At 38.3% G+C, this 14,543-nt stretch overlaps 1 protein-coding gene across 9 annotated transcripts in view; it reads right to left on the bottom strand.

Moving 5' to 3' along the window:
- The window catches only part of ZNF461 (zinc finger protein 461), a 26,224-nt gene extending 11,695 nt beyond the window's left edge, over nucleotides 1–14,529 (bottom strand). For 2 of the 9 annotated variants that reach the window (XM_010849081.1, XM_010849073.1), the window contains exons 1-3: nucleotides 9,115–9,745; nucleotides 8,814–8,940; nucleotides 7,932–8,027 (exon numbers count right to left, since the gene is read on the bottom strand). In XM_010849081.1, coding sequence (XP_010847383.1) covers nucleotides 7,932–8,027; nucleotides 8,814–8,940; nucleotides 9,115–9,144 — 253 coding nt within the window. In that variant the 5' untranslated portion in view covers nucleotides 9,145–9,745. Of the gene's footprint in view, nucleotides 1–7,931; nucleotides 8,028–8,813; nucleotides 8,962–9,114; nucleotides 9,746–13,163; nucleotides 13,238–13,291; nucleotides 13,387–13,504; nucleotides 13,637–14,272 lie in introns of those variants that run through there. The other 7 variants (XM_010849075.1, XM_010849077.1, XM_010849074.1 and 4 more) reach the window with 7 other exon arrangements.
- Nucleotides 14,530–14,543: the final 14 nt, after the last annotated feature.

Here is a 14,543-nt window from a genome sequence, read left to right as displayed (position 1 = left end):
CAGGTGTGGATCACAATAAACTGTGGAAGATTCTGAAAGAGATGGGAATACCAGACCACCTGACCTGCCTCTTGAGAAACCTGTATGCAGGTCAGGAAGCAACAGTTAGAACTGGACATGGAACAACAGACTGGTTCCAAATAGGAAAAGGAGTACGTCAAGGCTGTATATTGTCACCCTGCTTATTTAACTTATATGCAGAGTACATCATGAGAAACGCTGGGCTGGAAGAAGCACAAGCAGGAATCAAGATTGCTGGGAGAAATATCAATAACCTCAGATATGCAGATGACACCACCCTTATGGCAGAAAGTGAAGAGTAACTAAAAAGCCTCTTGATGAAGGTGAAAGAGGAGAGTGAAAAAGTTGGCTTAAAGCTCAACATTCAGAAAACTAAGATCATGGCATCTGGTCCCATCACTTCATGGCAGATAGATGGGGAAACAGTGTCAGACTTTAGTTTTTGGGGCTCCAAAATCACTGCAGATGGTGACTGCAGACATGAAATTAAAAGATGCTTACTCCTTGGAAGCAAAGTTATGACCAACCTAGATAGCATATTGAAAAGCAGAGACATTACTTTGCCAACAAAGGTCCGTGTAGTCAAAGCTATGGTTTTTCCAGTGGTCATGTATGGATGTGAGAGTTGGGCTGTAAAGAAAGCTGAGCGCCGAAGAATTGATGCTTTTGCACTGTGGTGTTGGAGAAGACTCTCGAGAGTCCCTTGGTCTGCAAGGAGATCCAACCAGTCCATCCTAAAGGAGATCAGTCCTGGGTGTTCATTGTAAGGACTGAGGCTAAAGCTGAAACTCCAATACTTTGGTCACCTCATGCGAAGAGTTGACTCATTGGAAAAGACTCTGATGCTGGGAGGGATTGGGGGCAGGAGGAGAAGGGGACGACAGAGGATGAGATGGCTGGATGGCATCACTGACTCGATGGACATGAGTTTGAATGAAGTCTGGGAGTTGGTGATGGACAGGGAGGCCTGGCGTGCTGCGATTCATGGGGTCACAAAGAATCAGACACAACTGAGTGACTGAACTGAACTGAATTAACAACCAGAAAAATATGGAATGGAATATTATATAGCTGTGAAAATGAAATCAGGTATAAAGTAATTTGGGAAAATTTGTAAAACCACGTGGTACAAAATAACTAAATCACAGAAGACACATACTCATTATCATTTTTATAAAAGAAACAAGCAAAACACAATATAGTATATAAGGGCATACACAAATGTGGTAAACTAGTTTTTAAATAGAGTAACCATAACAGAATATAAAATAATGATTACCTCTGGGGATGTAGAAGGGGATAGAAATCAGGGAGAAACACACAGAATTGATGGTTCTACAGCATTGGTTCTTAACTAATTCAGACAGACAAGACCCTCAGATTAAACAGAATATTCCATTCTCTCTAGAAAACATTATGACAGGACCCAGAAAACTCAATGGTACTAGCTACTGGAGTATATACATTCCCCACTAATCTCCAAGCCAAGTTAGATGCTACCAGAAATCAATTGTATTTGTTCCCCTCCTCGTTTATACCATTAGATGAAATGAGTGTGAAAACCAGGTGGAAAGATCAGGTAATGGCAATTACTTAAGAAAAATCATAAATTGAAACTTCAACAAGAAAAAGTCTGGTTGTAGGGGAAACATGAAAACAAAGTACTCTGCCCTCACACTGTCTTTATGATCTTCCCCTTCTTTAGAGAAATCAAGGCAAATATCAGAAAAATGGGAATTCTAAGGTTCATTTTAAAAAGATAATTTAAAATCTCAATCACATACACACCTATCATCAATTAATCTATGACAAGGGAGGGAAGGATATACAATGGAGAAAAGACCGTATCTTCAATAAGTGGTACTCAGAAAACTGGACAGCAACACATAAAACAATGGAGTTAGAATATTTCATCATACCATCATACCATGTACAAAAATAAACTGGAAATGGATTAAAGACCTAAAGGTAAGACCTGAATCCATAAAACTAGAAGAAAACAGGCAGAACACTCTTTGACATAAATCAAAGCAATACATTTTTGGATCTGACTCTAAAGGCAAAAGAAATAAAGGCAAAAATAAGCAAATGGGACCTAATTAAACTTAACTTTTGCACAGCAAATGAAACCATCAACAAAATGAAAAGTTAACCCATTGAATGGGAGAAAGTATTTGCAAGTGATATGACCAATAGGGTAATATCCAAGATACATATCCAAAACATGCAGCTCATATAACTCAATACCAAAAAAACAAACAACTTGATTAAAAATGTGCAAAAGACATGAAAAAAAATTTTTCCAGAGAAGCAATACAGATGGTCAACAGACACAAGAAAAATGCTCAACATCTGTAATTATCAGAGAAATGAAAATAAAAACCATAATGAGGTATCACCTTACACCTGTCAGAATTGCTGTCATCAAAAAGTCTCCAAGAAACAAGTGTTGGCGGGGATGCGGAGAAAAGGGAACCCTTGTACACTGTTGGTGAGAATGCAAATTAGTGTAGCCACTAGGGGAAACAGTGTGGAGGTTCCTTAGAAAACTAAACACATAACTACCATATGACCCAGCAATTCCACTGCTGGGCATGTATCTAAAAATAAACACACACACACATGCACACACACTAATTCCAAAAGCTACATGCACCCCAGTGTTCATAGCAGCATTGTTCACAACAGCCAAGATATGGAAGCAACCCAAGTGTCCATCAGCAGATGAATGGGTAAAGAAGATGTAATAAGCAATGAAATATTCCTTAGCCATAAAGAAGAATTTACTGTTGTAAGTCAACTGCTGCTGCTACTGCTAAGTCGCGTCAGTCATGTCCAACTCTGTGCGACCCCATAGATGGCAGCCCACCAGGCTCCCCCATCCCTGGGATTCTCCAGGCAAGAACACTGGAGTGGGTTGCCATTTCCTTCTCCATAGTAAGTCAACTATTCCTCAATAAAAAATAATAAAATAAAATATTTTAAAAGATACTAATTATACAAAGTAAATGGAAGGAAATATATAATAACTGTTATAAGAGACACCCTGAATGGTCTCAAGAGTAGAGTGGAGATGACAGAGACCCTAGATTCAGTGAAATTAAAAACTGTATTAACCTGAACAACAAAGATAAAAAGACTTTTTTAAAAAGAGCCTCATTTCCTGTGGGACAATAGCAAAAGATCCAACATTCATATCATCAAAGTCCCAGAAGGAGAGAAAGACTGTGGGACTAAAAAAGTGTTCAAAGAAATAATGGTTGAAAACTTCCCAAATTTCATACAAAACACAAATCTATAGATTCAAGAAACTGAGAAAATTCCTAAATAGATAAATAGAAATCAAACCAAAACACATATTTATGAAAACTAAACAAAGAAAAAAATATTTTAAAATAGTGAGGAACACCAATTCAAAAGACTGGATTTGTCATCTGAAACCATGTTGAGCAACAGGAAATGGCACAATACTTTTTAAGTGCTGAAAGAAAATAACTTGTCAACCTCAAATTCTACACACAGTGAAACTATCTTTGAGGAATGAAGTAGAAATAAAGGCATTCTCAGACAAAAGAAAACTAAGAGAGCGTGTTATTACAAGTAGCCCTTACAGAAGAGCTGAAAATCGCTCTCCAAATACAAAGAAATTAATAATAGAAGAAGGCGAGACCTTCAGAAAAGAAAGACAAGAATGGGAAAAAATAAAAGTAAACATAATAGACTGTCCCACTCCACAGGTTTCTTTACCTTATTTTATGGTTGAAACAGAAATTCTAACAGTATCTTACATAGTGATCAATCTATGCAGAAGTCATACTTTAAACAATCAAAAGAAAAAATGGAAAGAGTAAAGGACCTAAGTGCATGTAATCTTTCTACACTTCACTTGAAATGGTTAAATTTCAATGCCAGCAAGCTAAATAAATAAATGTGTGTGTGTGCATGTGTGAACAAACACTGAAATTAAAAAAAAAGTATACTTAAAAAAAACACTATAAATCAAAATAGAACTCTAAAAATGTTTGAGTAACTCATAGGTGGTTGTTTTTTAGTCTCTAAGTTGTGTCCAAGTCTTTTGCGACCCCATGGACTGTAGCCCACCAGTCTCCTCTGTCCATGGGATTTCCTAGGCAAGAATATTGAAGTGGTTGTCATTTCCTTCTCCAGGGATCTTCCTGACCCAGGGATCTAACCAGGATCTCATGTGTCTCTTGCATTGGCAGGTGGATTCTTTACCACTGAGGCATCAGGGAAGCCCAACTGACAGGTAAGCAAGATAAAAGAAACAAGAACAAGAAACAGGGGGAACCAGCAGAAGATAACAAAAGGGCAGACTTAAGCCTAATACATCAATAATTATTTTAAGTGTACATGATCTACATCACCAATTAAAAGACAGAGATTGACACAATGGATAAATAACATGACCCAGTTACATGGTGACTACAAGAAACTCATTTCAAAAATATGTATCATGTAAATAATCAAAAGAAAATAGAAATGCTGTATTAGTATCAGATACAGTAGATTTCAGAGTAAAGAAATTAATAAGCCCTACTAACAGAGCTCCAAAACACATGAAGGAAAAACTGACAGAGCTGAGAGATATACACTAATCACAATTATAGCTGGGGACTCAAATACCCTAATCTCAGCAACTGATAGAACTACTGGACAGAGAATCAGCAAGAATATGGAAGAAACAAACAAGACCATTAACAAATATGATGTAATCATCATTCATGGCACATGTTACCCAACAACAGCAGAATACACAATGTTTTCAAACATACATTGAACATTCCCCAGGACAGACCATATTCTGGGTCATGAAGCAAATCTTGAATCTTAAAAGAATCAAAATCATATAGAATATGTTCTACGATATATAATAAAGAATTTAACCTTACCTGAAGAAAGGTTTTTTTGTCTTCATCTCCAGGGAGGTGACCTCTACAAAAAGTGTCTTTTGTTTACCTGAGGGCCAAAGCCACCAGACAAATCTAATGATAAAATTTATGATGGAAGGTTTCAGCCATGAAGTATCAACTTTCCTTCAAAAAGACTGGAGACTAAAGCTATCAGCTTTACCTCCTAAGAGGCGAGAAACTAAAGGTCAGCCACATGGGTAACCAACAAGGAACCATGGTAAAAATTCTGGACACTAAGGCTCAGGTGAGTTTCTCTATTTGGCAATATGCCCAAATGCATATTATTACACATAGCTGATGGGGAAAGTTAGCACTGTCCATGACTCCACTGGGAGAGAACAATGGGAAGTTCCACACTTGGAACTCTGGGTCTAGGCTCTGCCCTGTGTACTTCTTCCTTTAGCTAATTTTAATCTGTCTCCTGCTATAACAAACTAACTGTGAGGATGATAACTTTCAGTGAATTCCAGGAATCCTTTTAGTGACTTATCAAATGTTACAGTGGTCTTGGGAACCCTTGAAAGTGCAACTTTTTTAAAAAGTCTTTTGGCTACACCACATGGCATGTGGGATCCTAGTTCCCCAACCAGGGATTGAACCCACCCCCTCTGCATTGGAAAGCAGATTCTTAATCACTGGACCACCAGGGAGTCCCTTGAAAGTGGAATTGATGTCAGTAGTGAGGGAAGACTCTTGTAGATAGCCTCCTCTAACTTTCACATGAGACCAGAATAAAATCAAACCATAAAAGAAAGACAAGAAAATCTCCAAACACCTCCAAATAACGTTTCTAAACAATCCAAGAGTGAAATAAAAAATCTCAAAGAAAAAAATTTTTGAAGGATTATAAGGACATCTATGCCCTTTATATACATGGATATTATATATATATACATTTATATATATATATAATCCATCATAAGGATAATAAGAATACCACATATAACTTACACTCATGACTTTGACAACTTAGAAGAAATGAAGCAATTCTTTGAAAATCACAAACTAGAAAAACTACCAAAGATGAAACAGGAAATCTGAATAGTCCTATTAAAGTGAAAGAAAGAAAGAAAGTGAAAGTCACCCAGCTGGGTCTGACTCTTTGCCATCCATGGATATATAGTCCATGGAATTCTCCAGGCCAGAATACTAGAGTGGGTAAGCCATTCCCTTCTCCAGGTGATCTTCCCAACCCAGGGATTGAACCCAGATCTCCCACATTGCAGGTGGATTCTTTACCAGCGGAGCCACCAGGGAAGTCCTATAACTATTATATTAATACAATTGAATTTATAATTTAAAAGAGGCTAAAAAAAAATATCCAGATCCAAATGGTTTCACTGGAGAATTTTACCAAACCTTTATAGAATGTTTTACACAATTTCTTCCAGAAAAAGATGAAAGGGGAATACTTGTCAACTTACTTTATGAAGCCACTATTATTCTTACACCAAAATTAGGCAAAGGCAGCACACATACATGCACACAAAAAAAAACTACAGGCCAATATCTCCCATCAACTTACATGAAAAAATCTTCAATTAAATTTTACCAACCAAAACCAAAAGTGAATAAAAAAATAATATGTATCATGATCAAGTGGAATACTCAAGGTAAGGCTGATTCAAAATTTCAAGATGAAATTTTTTAAAAAGAAATCACCACACCTATGCAAAAGGAAAGGCCTCACCAGTTATAAAAAAATAATTAAAATAACATCTTAAATGAAAGCAAAACACTTAGGAGAATATATATTACTTTTCCATGTTCCCCCTCTGTATTAATTTCCAAGAGCTGATCTAACGAAGTACCACAAACTAGGTGGCTTCAAATAACAGAAACAACTCTTCTCATAGCTCCGGAGTACTGTGAGTTACAGACATCATCAAAGACCTCTGACTTGTGGAATGAACCTGGTCTTGTGGAATGAACCTTATGACCTCATGAATGACCGTATACTTTCCTAAGGTCTTAGGACCAATCATTCTTTTCCAATCATTCCTCTACCATCTCTATCTCCTCAATGTAGTCATTTTCTTTACTTTTCACAATTTCTTATTAATTTAAGTTTTCCTAAATATTCTATTAGAATATATATTCATATGTTCTTGATCCACTACTAGATTGAAAATATCTTTATAACATTTATTTTTATTTATTTATTTTTTAAAGCTAAATGATTTTTTAAAATATTTCTTTATCTATTTGTTTATTTGGCTGTGCCAGGTCTTAGTTGCAGCAGGTGAGACCTTTTAGTTGCAGCATGTGGGTTCTAGTCCCCCTGCCCCACTCTGACTAGGGATTGAAGCTTGTCCCCCTGCACTGGGAATGCGGAGTCCTAGTCACTGAACTACCAGGGAAGACCCATCCTTAGGATGTTTAAAAATTGTATTCTCATCTCCTAGTAAAAAGAACTTGCATGAATTAAAAAAAAAAAATACTCTATTGATTACATCTTTTTATGGACAGAAGTTTTTTAACTTTGACATTTGTCTTTTTTGACTACCTGTCCTTTGGTGTCATATCCTAGAAATTACTGCCAAATCCAAAGTTATGAAACATTTCCCCCTATATTTTCTTCTAGGTGGTTTATAGTTTTGGGTCTTAGATTTACTTGTTTGACCCATTTTGAGTTAATTTTTGTATATAGTGTAAGGTAGGGATACAATTTTATTCCTTTGCATGTGGGGTATTCCGTTTCCCCAAAACCAAGAGTACAGTCTTTTCCCTCATACAATGGTCTTGGCACTCTTATCTAAAGTCATCTTGTCATATATCTGAGGGTTTACTTCTAGACTCTCTTCTACTCCATTCATCTATATATCTGTCTTTATGCCAGTACAACACTGTTTGATTACTATAACATTGTAATAAGTGTTTAAACCAGATTTTCCCTAATTAGTCTGTCTAAAATAACTTTACCAGCCCAACAGTCTGACCAGTTGGCCTACTCCTTGCAACAACTTCCTGCTCACTCACCTGGGCACCGTTCTCTTGTCATCTCCCTCATAACCATCCAGGGCTCCTTCCCTTGCTCCAGTGAAGTGATCACAGCTGGCTTAGAAATAGAAAGTCCTGGTTATAAGAAAAGAAATGGAGATGAGGTTGAAATTAAAGTATTCAAATGTTGTGTTCCAGAATTTATTTTAAAAAGCCTATAGAACAAGAAGATACTTAATAAGGTCTAGAGAAGAAAGAAGAGTCCAATTCTCATATACAGATAAACTCAGGATCATAAGAAACAAATAATGTTTAAGGTAAAATGTTATTTAAATTATATAAGCTTTCTCTTCTTATTTTCCTTTGAGAAAAAAAAGGAGTTTCGGAAATACTTATTCTCAGATATTTTTCCATGGTAAATGTAAAGTTCTTAGAATGTAATTTCCAAATGCAAATTGTTTAAAAGAGAGTACAGACTTTACAGTAAATGGAATAGTGTTCCTTTGAATGTAAATGTAAGTGATATATTTTGATTCGGTCCATTACACTAATTGAGAAGGTTAATGAGCTTTGCACCCAGGACCCATGTGTTCAGCTTTATCTGTGCTAGAACATTGGCATGTTTGGTACACTGCAAGTGAAACAAAAGACAAAGCCTGGTTTCTTTGACCATGTTATGCTATAATGGTATCGAATTTTAATTCTGCTCCTTAATTTTTAAGGAAGAAAGTCAATCATAAGAAATGCCAGAGAAAAGTATGAGGACAGAGAAAATGAAGGTGTAACTCCATCCAACTGTGCTCACTTCTACACAAAGTGAAAATTCATCTTGTTATTTGAAAGGCAGCCCTAAAATTCATAGTACAGAAAGCAGAAACTCCAAGAAACAGATTCTGAATTATTAGAGACCGATAACTTTACCCAGTGAAACCAGGTTGCTATAGTTCTCCAACATCACATCTTTGTACAAATTCCTCTGCGCAGGGTTCAGGCATTCCCATTCCTCCTGAGAGACGTCTATAGCCACATCTTTGAACATCACCAACCCCTAAAATGGCAAATCACAGTACTATTTTTGAAATTATAAGAAACATTTTTCAAAAGGAAAAAGGAGTGCTAAAGAAGTCAATGCAGGAAAGGGATGATACAGTGAGTATACAGGCTGGAAGCTTGTGTGGGTCGAAAATGAATTTAGTGAGACTGAAGAAGAATGCCCACATACTCTTAAACAATTCAGTTTCTGCACACACATCCTCTTGCATAGAGTGGAAAACTGTTAATCACTCATCTAGAAATTAAGAAAATAAAGAGAGGTTTCCAACTAAGATAAATAGTTGAAAGTTTTTAAATTTTTCCATAATAACTTATGACAATCTCCATCTTCAGAAAAGGGACCTGAAGATTTTTCTTCCCCATTATGACTAAGCATTTTTTAATGCAAATTTTTTAGTAGACATCCAGTGCAGCCTATATTTTCCAAAGATGGACAGAGTATATCTCCCACCTCATTTGGTCTTTTTCAACATGATCTTGATACAATAGCCCACTCACCAGCAGGCCAATAGCAGCTTTCGGGACCATGTTAGGAACGGCTCCCATCCACCAGCATGCTGACACCAGATCTAGGACCCTAGCCTCACAACTACCTACTTCAGAACCTAGCTCTGCCCCCTCACCGTGCCAGTGGGCCAACATTAGTTCTCAGATCCTCTGAGGCCCCATTGCCAGCAGTCTCATGATCCAGCTCTGCCAACCAGTGCCCATCAGCCTCTGCATAAGACAGGGCCATGAATTTCCCTGATAGTCCAGTCCAGTGGCTAAGACTCCACGCTCTCAGTGCAGGGGTCCGGCATTCAACCCCTGGTCAGGGAACTGGATCCCACGTGCCACAACTAAGACCCAGTACATCCAAATAAATAAATAGATATAGATATTTTAAAGGGCTTGTTAGACAACCAGACCACAAGCCAGCCACGCCTACCAGACTGCTCACAGTAGTCAGCCTCCCACAACAGAAGTACCCACAGAGTCCAAATACAGGGCACACCTAGAGCATATAGCTCTAGTGACCAGAGTGGGGAGCACTGCTGAAACACAGAGGACACCTCCTACAAGACCACTTCTCCAAGGATGGAAAAGGTAACCAACCTATCAGAAAAAAGAAATTAAAAACAGTAAACTGAGGAAAATGAGGTGACAGAGAAATATCCTCCAAGTGAAGGAACAAGATAAAACCCCAGAAGAAGAACTAAGTGAAGCAGAGATAAGCAATCTACCCTATAAGGAGTTCAAGATCTGTGTGTCACATACAGCCCCCATGACGTTCTTTTTTCTTAACTTACTTATAACCCTTCTGAAATGCAAAACCATCCTCAGGTTGAAGGCCATACAAAAAAAGGCTGTGAGCTGCATTTGGCCAGTATGCCACAATTTGCTAACCCCTGTCTAGATACTTGAAGGCAGCAATTGTCAGACTGGGTAAAAGCAGAATCAAACTATGTGCTGCTATATGAGATACACATAAAATAGGTTAAAATAAAAGGATGGTGGGACTTCCCTGGTAGCCCAGTGGTAAAGAATCTGCCTTGCAGTTCAGGGGACGTGGGTTTGATCCCTGGCTGGGGAACTAAGATTCAGCATGCCAGTGAGCAACTAAGCCCCCCTTTGTGGCAAACACTGAGCCCTTGTGCCACAACTAGTGAGTCCATGCACCACATCGAAAGATCCCACAAGATGCAACAAAGATTCTGTGCGCTGAACTGAGACCCAACGCAGCTAAATAAATAATTTTTTAATAGGGATGAAAAAAATAGATGCTATGAAAAAAACAATAAAAAAAGCTAAAGTATTTGTGTTAAAGAGAACAGAATTCAAGACAAGAATACTGTATTATCAGGAACATCTCATGATCAAGGAATCCATGTGTCAAGAGGATATAACATGTACCTAATAACACAGCTTCAGATTACTATAAAGCAAAAATTAACAGAACTGTAACAGACAGAGCCACAATTATATCTAGAGGTTTCAACAGTCTTCTCTCAGTAATTGACAGACCAAGTAGCAACAACAACAACAAAAATCAGTAAAGATACAGAAGAGTTGATCACCACTACAGACAAAACTGATAAACACTCTACCAAAAGACAGTATAATACCCCTTTTTTTAAACTGCACATGGAACCTTCACCAAATTGTCCACAATTCAGGCCATAAGACAAATCTCAATAAACTTAAAAGGACAGAAATGACAGAGTACATCTCTTGACCACCACAGAATTAAAAATGAACTATCAGAAAGATCTAAAAAAGCCCCCCCCCCAATATTTGGAAGTTAAAGAGCACTCTTCTAAACAACTCATGGATGGAAGAAGAGAATTTTAAGCTAGAAAAATAAGATAAAATTAAATCTAGAATATACAGAGTGAAGGAAAGAATAAGTAAGATCAGTAATCAGTGAACAGCAAGGGCAAACTAGGGAGAAACTAAAACTAAAAGCTGGTTCTTTGGAAAGAACAATAAAATTGATATACTGATCAAGAAAAGAAGGTATAAATTATCAATATCAGGAATTTTTTTTTTTTAATATCAGGAATTTAAAAGGGTGCATTACTATAGATCTGACAGGCATTAAAATGATGATAAGGGAATATTACAAACAACTTTATGCCAAAAAATTTGACATCTAAGTTGAAATAAGTTAATTCCCTGAAAGGCACAAATTACTAAACTAATTCAAGAAAAAATAAAATACCAGAGCTATTTATCTATTAAAGAAATTAAAGTCTCCCCATGAAGAAAACTGTAAACTCAGATGGTATATTAGTTTTCTACTGCTACTGCACATCACCACAAATGCAGTAGCTTCAAAGAACACATTTATTATCTGTTGGTCAGAAGTCCAAAAGGGTTTTACTAGACTAAATCAAGGTTTTGGCAGGACTATGGAGAGAGGTTTGGCAGCTCTCTCCAGTTCAATTTCCTTGCCTTTTCTAGCTTCTAGAGGTTACTTACATTCCTTGGCTTATGGCCCCCTTCCTCCATCTTCAAAGTTCAGTAATGTATTTTTTTAAAACAGAAGCATACATATTCCATACTTACATCCTCTTTTAACTCTGACTCTTCAGATAACCCAAGAGAATCTTCCCATCTTAAAAGCATTAATTCAATCATTTCTACAAAGTCTCTTTTGCCATATAAGGTAACATGTTCACTGGTTCTAGGATTAGCATGTAGACAGTTTTTTTGGAGGGGAGTCATTATTCTGCCTACCACAGATGCATTTTGCTGGTAAAAACTATCTGACAAATCAGAGAAATGCAAATCAAAACCACTATGAGGTACCATTTCACACCAGTCAGAATGGCTGCGATCCAAAAGTCTACAAATAATAAATGCTGGAGAGGGTGTGGAGAAAAGGGAACCCTCTTACACTGTTGGTGGGAATGCAAACTAGTACAGCCACTATGGAGAACAGTGTGGAGATTCCTTAAAAAACTGGAAATAGAACTGCCTTATGATCCAGCAATCCCACTGCTGGGCATACACACTGAGGAAACCAGAAGGGAAAGAGACACGTGTACCCCAATGTTCATCGCAGCACTGTTTATAATAGCCAGGACATGGAAGCAACCTAGATGTCCATCAGCAGATGAATGGATAAGAAAGCTGTGGTACATATACACAATGGAGTATTACTCCGTCATTAAAAAGAATACATTTGAATCAGTTCTAATGAGATGGATGAAACTGGAGCCTATTATACAGAGTGAAGTAAGCCAGAAGGAAAAACATAAATACAGTATACTAACGCATATATATGGAATTTAGAAAGATGGTAACAATAACCTGGTGTACGAGACAGCAAAAGAGACACTGATGTATAGAACAGTCTTATGGACTCTGTGGGAGAGGGAGAGGGTGGGAAGATTTGGGAGAGTGACATTGAAACATGTAGAATATCATGTAAGAAACGAGTTGCCAGTCCAGGTTCGATGCACGATACTGGATGCTTGGGGCTGGTGCACTGGGACGACCCAGAGGGATGGTGTGGGGAGGGAGGAGGGAGGAGGGTTCAGGATGGGGAACACATGTATGCCTGTGGCGGATTCATTTTGATATTTAGCAAAACTAATACAATTATGTAAAGTTTAAAAATAAAATAAAATTAAAAAAAAATAAAATAAAAAGAAAAAAAAGAAATAATACCAATTCTATTTTTAAAAAAACTTACAGAAAATATGGAGGAGGATGCATGGCAGCATCACTTACCCACTCACTGGCAAGTTATATGATATTCAGTTAGGTAACAATATCAGGATAAAGAATGCAAATATGCATAGAACCTATAAAGGAAAAAAAAAAGGACCTCTTCAATGAGGAACAAAACACCAACTTACATGGGCCATGGCTTTTTTTTTTAGAATTCAGAGTATTTATTAGTCTTCTTCTTGTTTCCACTTTAGAAGAAATTCACAGTCCAAAGAAAGTGTTGCTGAATAAGAGGGTTCAAAAAAAAAAAGAGATGATCTTGTCTCTGAGCTCCCAATGTGCTAATTTAGAACATTTCTCTCATTTTATGTCTCCTATTCCCAGATCCCAAACACACGTACATAAAAGATCACAGAGAAGCTGGACAAATTCCAACCGTACTCAAAGCAAGGAGGGAATCCAGCTATCGATTCAAGAAGGACTGTGCCCAGGGCCTTAGCAGGAGGACCATTTCTCTGCAGCTGGGGTCCTGGCTATAAAGTAAGAGGAAAGAGAAAGCAGTGATACAAGGATACAGATCCTAGGAAAGGATAGAAACTAAAATTGGCCCCTAGGCAGGCAACACTCACTCCATTGATAACTCACTTTTGTGTTAAGCACTGGAGTCTGGGCACTGGAGGTGGGGGTGCCCTGACAAAGGCAGCGTAGAATATGCTTTAGTGAGACTCCAGTTAATACAGGCATCGTAAAGGCCTGTCTTTACAGGAGCATATATTCTCTCAGGGAGATCTTCAACCGAACCCCTCCGTCCCGATGTTAAACCTAGAACTGCAGAAATGAAGCTCTGTCCCAGACACAACCAAACTCCCACCCGGTAACAGAATTAAAAGCCCCATTGGGCTTCCCTGGTGGCTCAGTTGGTCAAGAATCTGCCTTCAAAGCGGGAGACCCCGGTTGGATCCCTGGGTCAGGAAGATGCCCTGGAGAAGGGCATGGCCACCCAGTCCAGTATTCTTGCCTGGAGAACTCCGTGGACAGAGGAGACTGGTAAGCAGTCCATAGGGTTGCAAGTCCGACACTACTGAGCGACTAACACTGGGTTCCATCTCACTAGGTAACAACAGCACGGTCTTCTGAAGGGAGATCTCAAGCCCCACAGTGTCACCTACCTCACATCAGAGCCAATGGGTCCCACATTTTGCACCTGTCACGGCCTCATCACCACACACACACCCGCCTCGTTACGGCCACAAACGCTTACACGCACTTTTTACACGCAGGCTCCACACGCCCAGTGTGAGCCAGAGGGTGGGGGCTTCCTCACTGCGAGTGCCCGCCGTGCCCAGACTCCGATTACCACTAGGAGGGCGACGACTGCGAGGAGGACTTCGGAGGGGAACTAGAGATGAACCAAAGATCAAAGTTCTTTTCAAAAGCCAC

The sequence above is a fragment of the Bison bison genome, unplaced genomic scaffold (genome assembly GCF_000754665.1).
Source record: "Bison bison bison isolate TAMUID 2011002044 unplaced genomic scaffold, Bison_UMD1.0 scf7180017864280, whole genome shotgun sequence".
NCBI lineage: Eukaryota > Metazoa > Chordata > Mammalia > Artiodactyla > Bovidae > Bison > Bison bison.
Note: the sequence above shows the minus strand (reverse complement) of the source record. Positions and strands in the feature narration are given on the sequence as shown.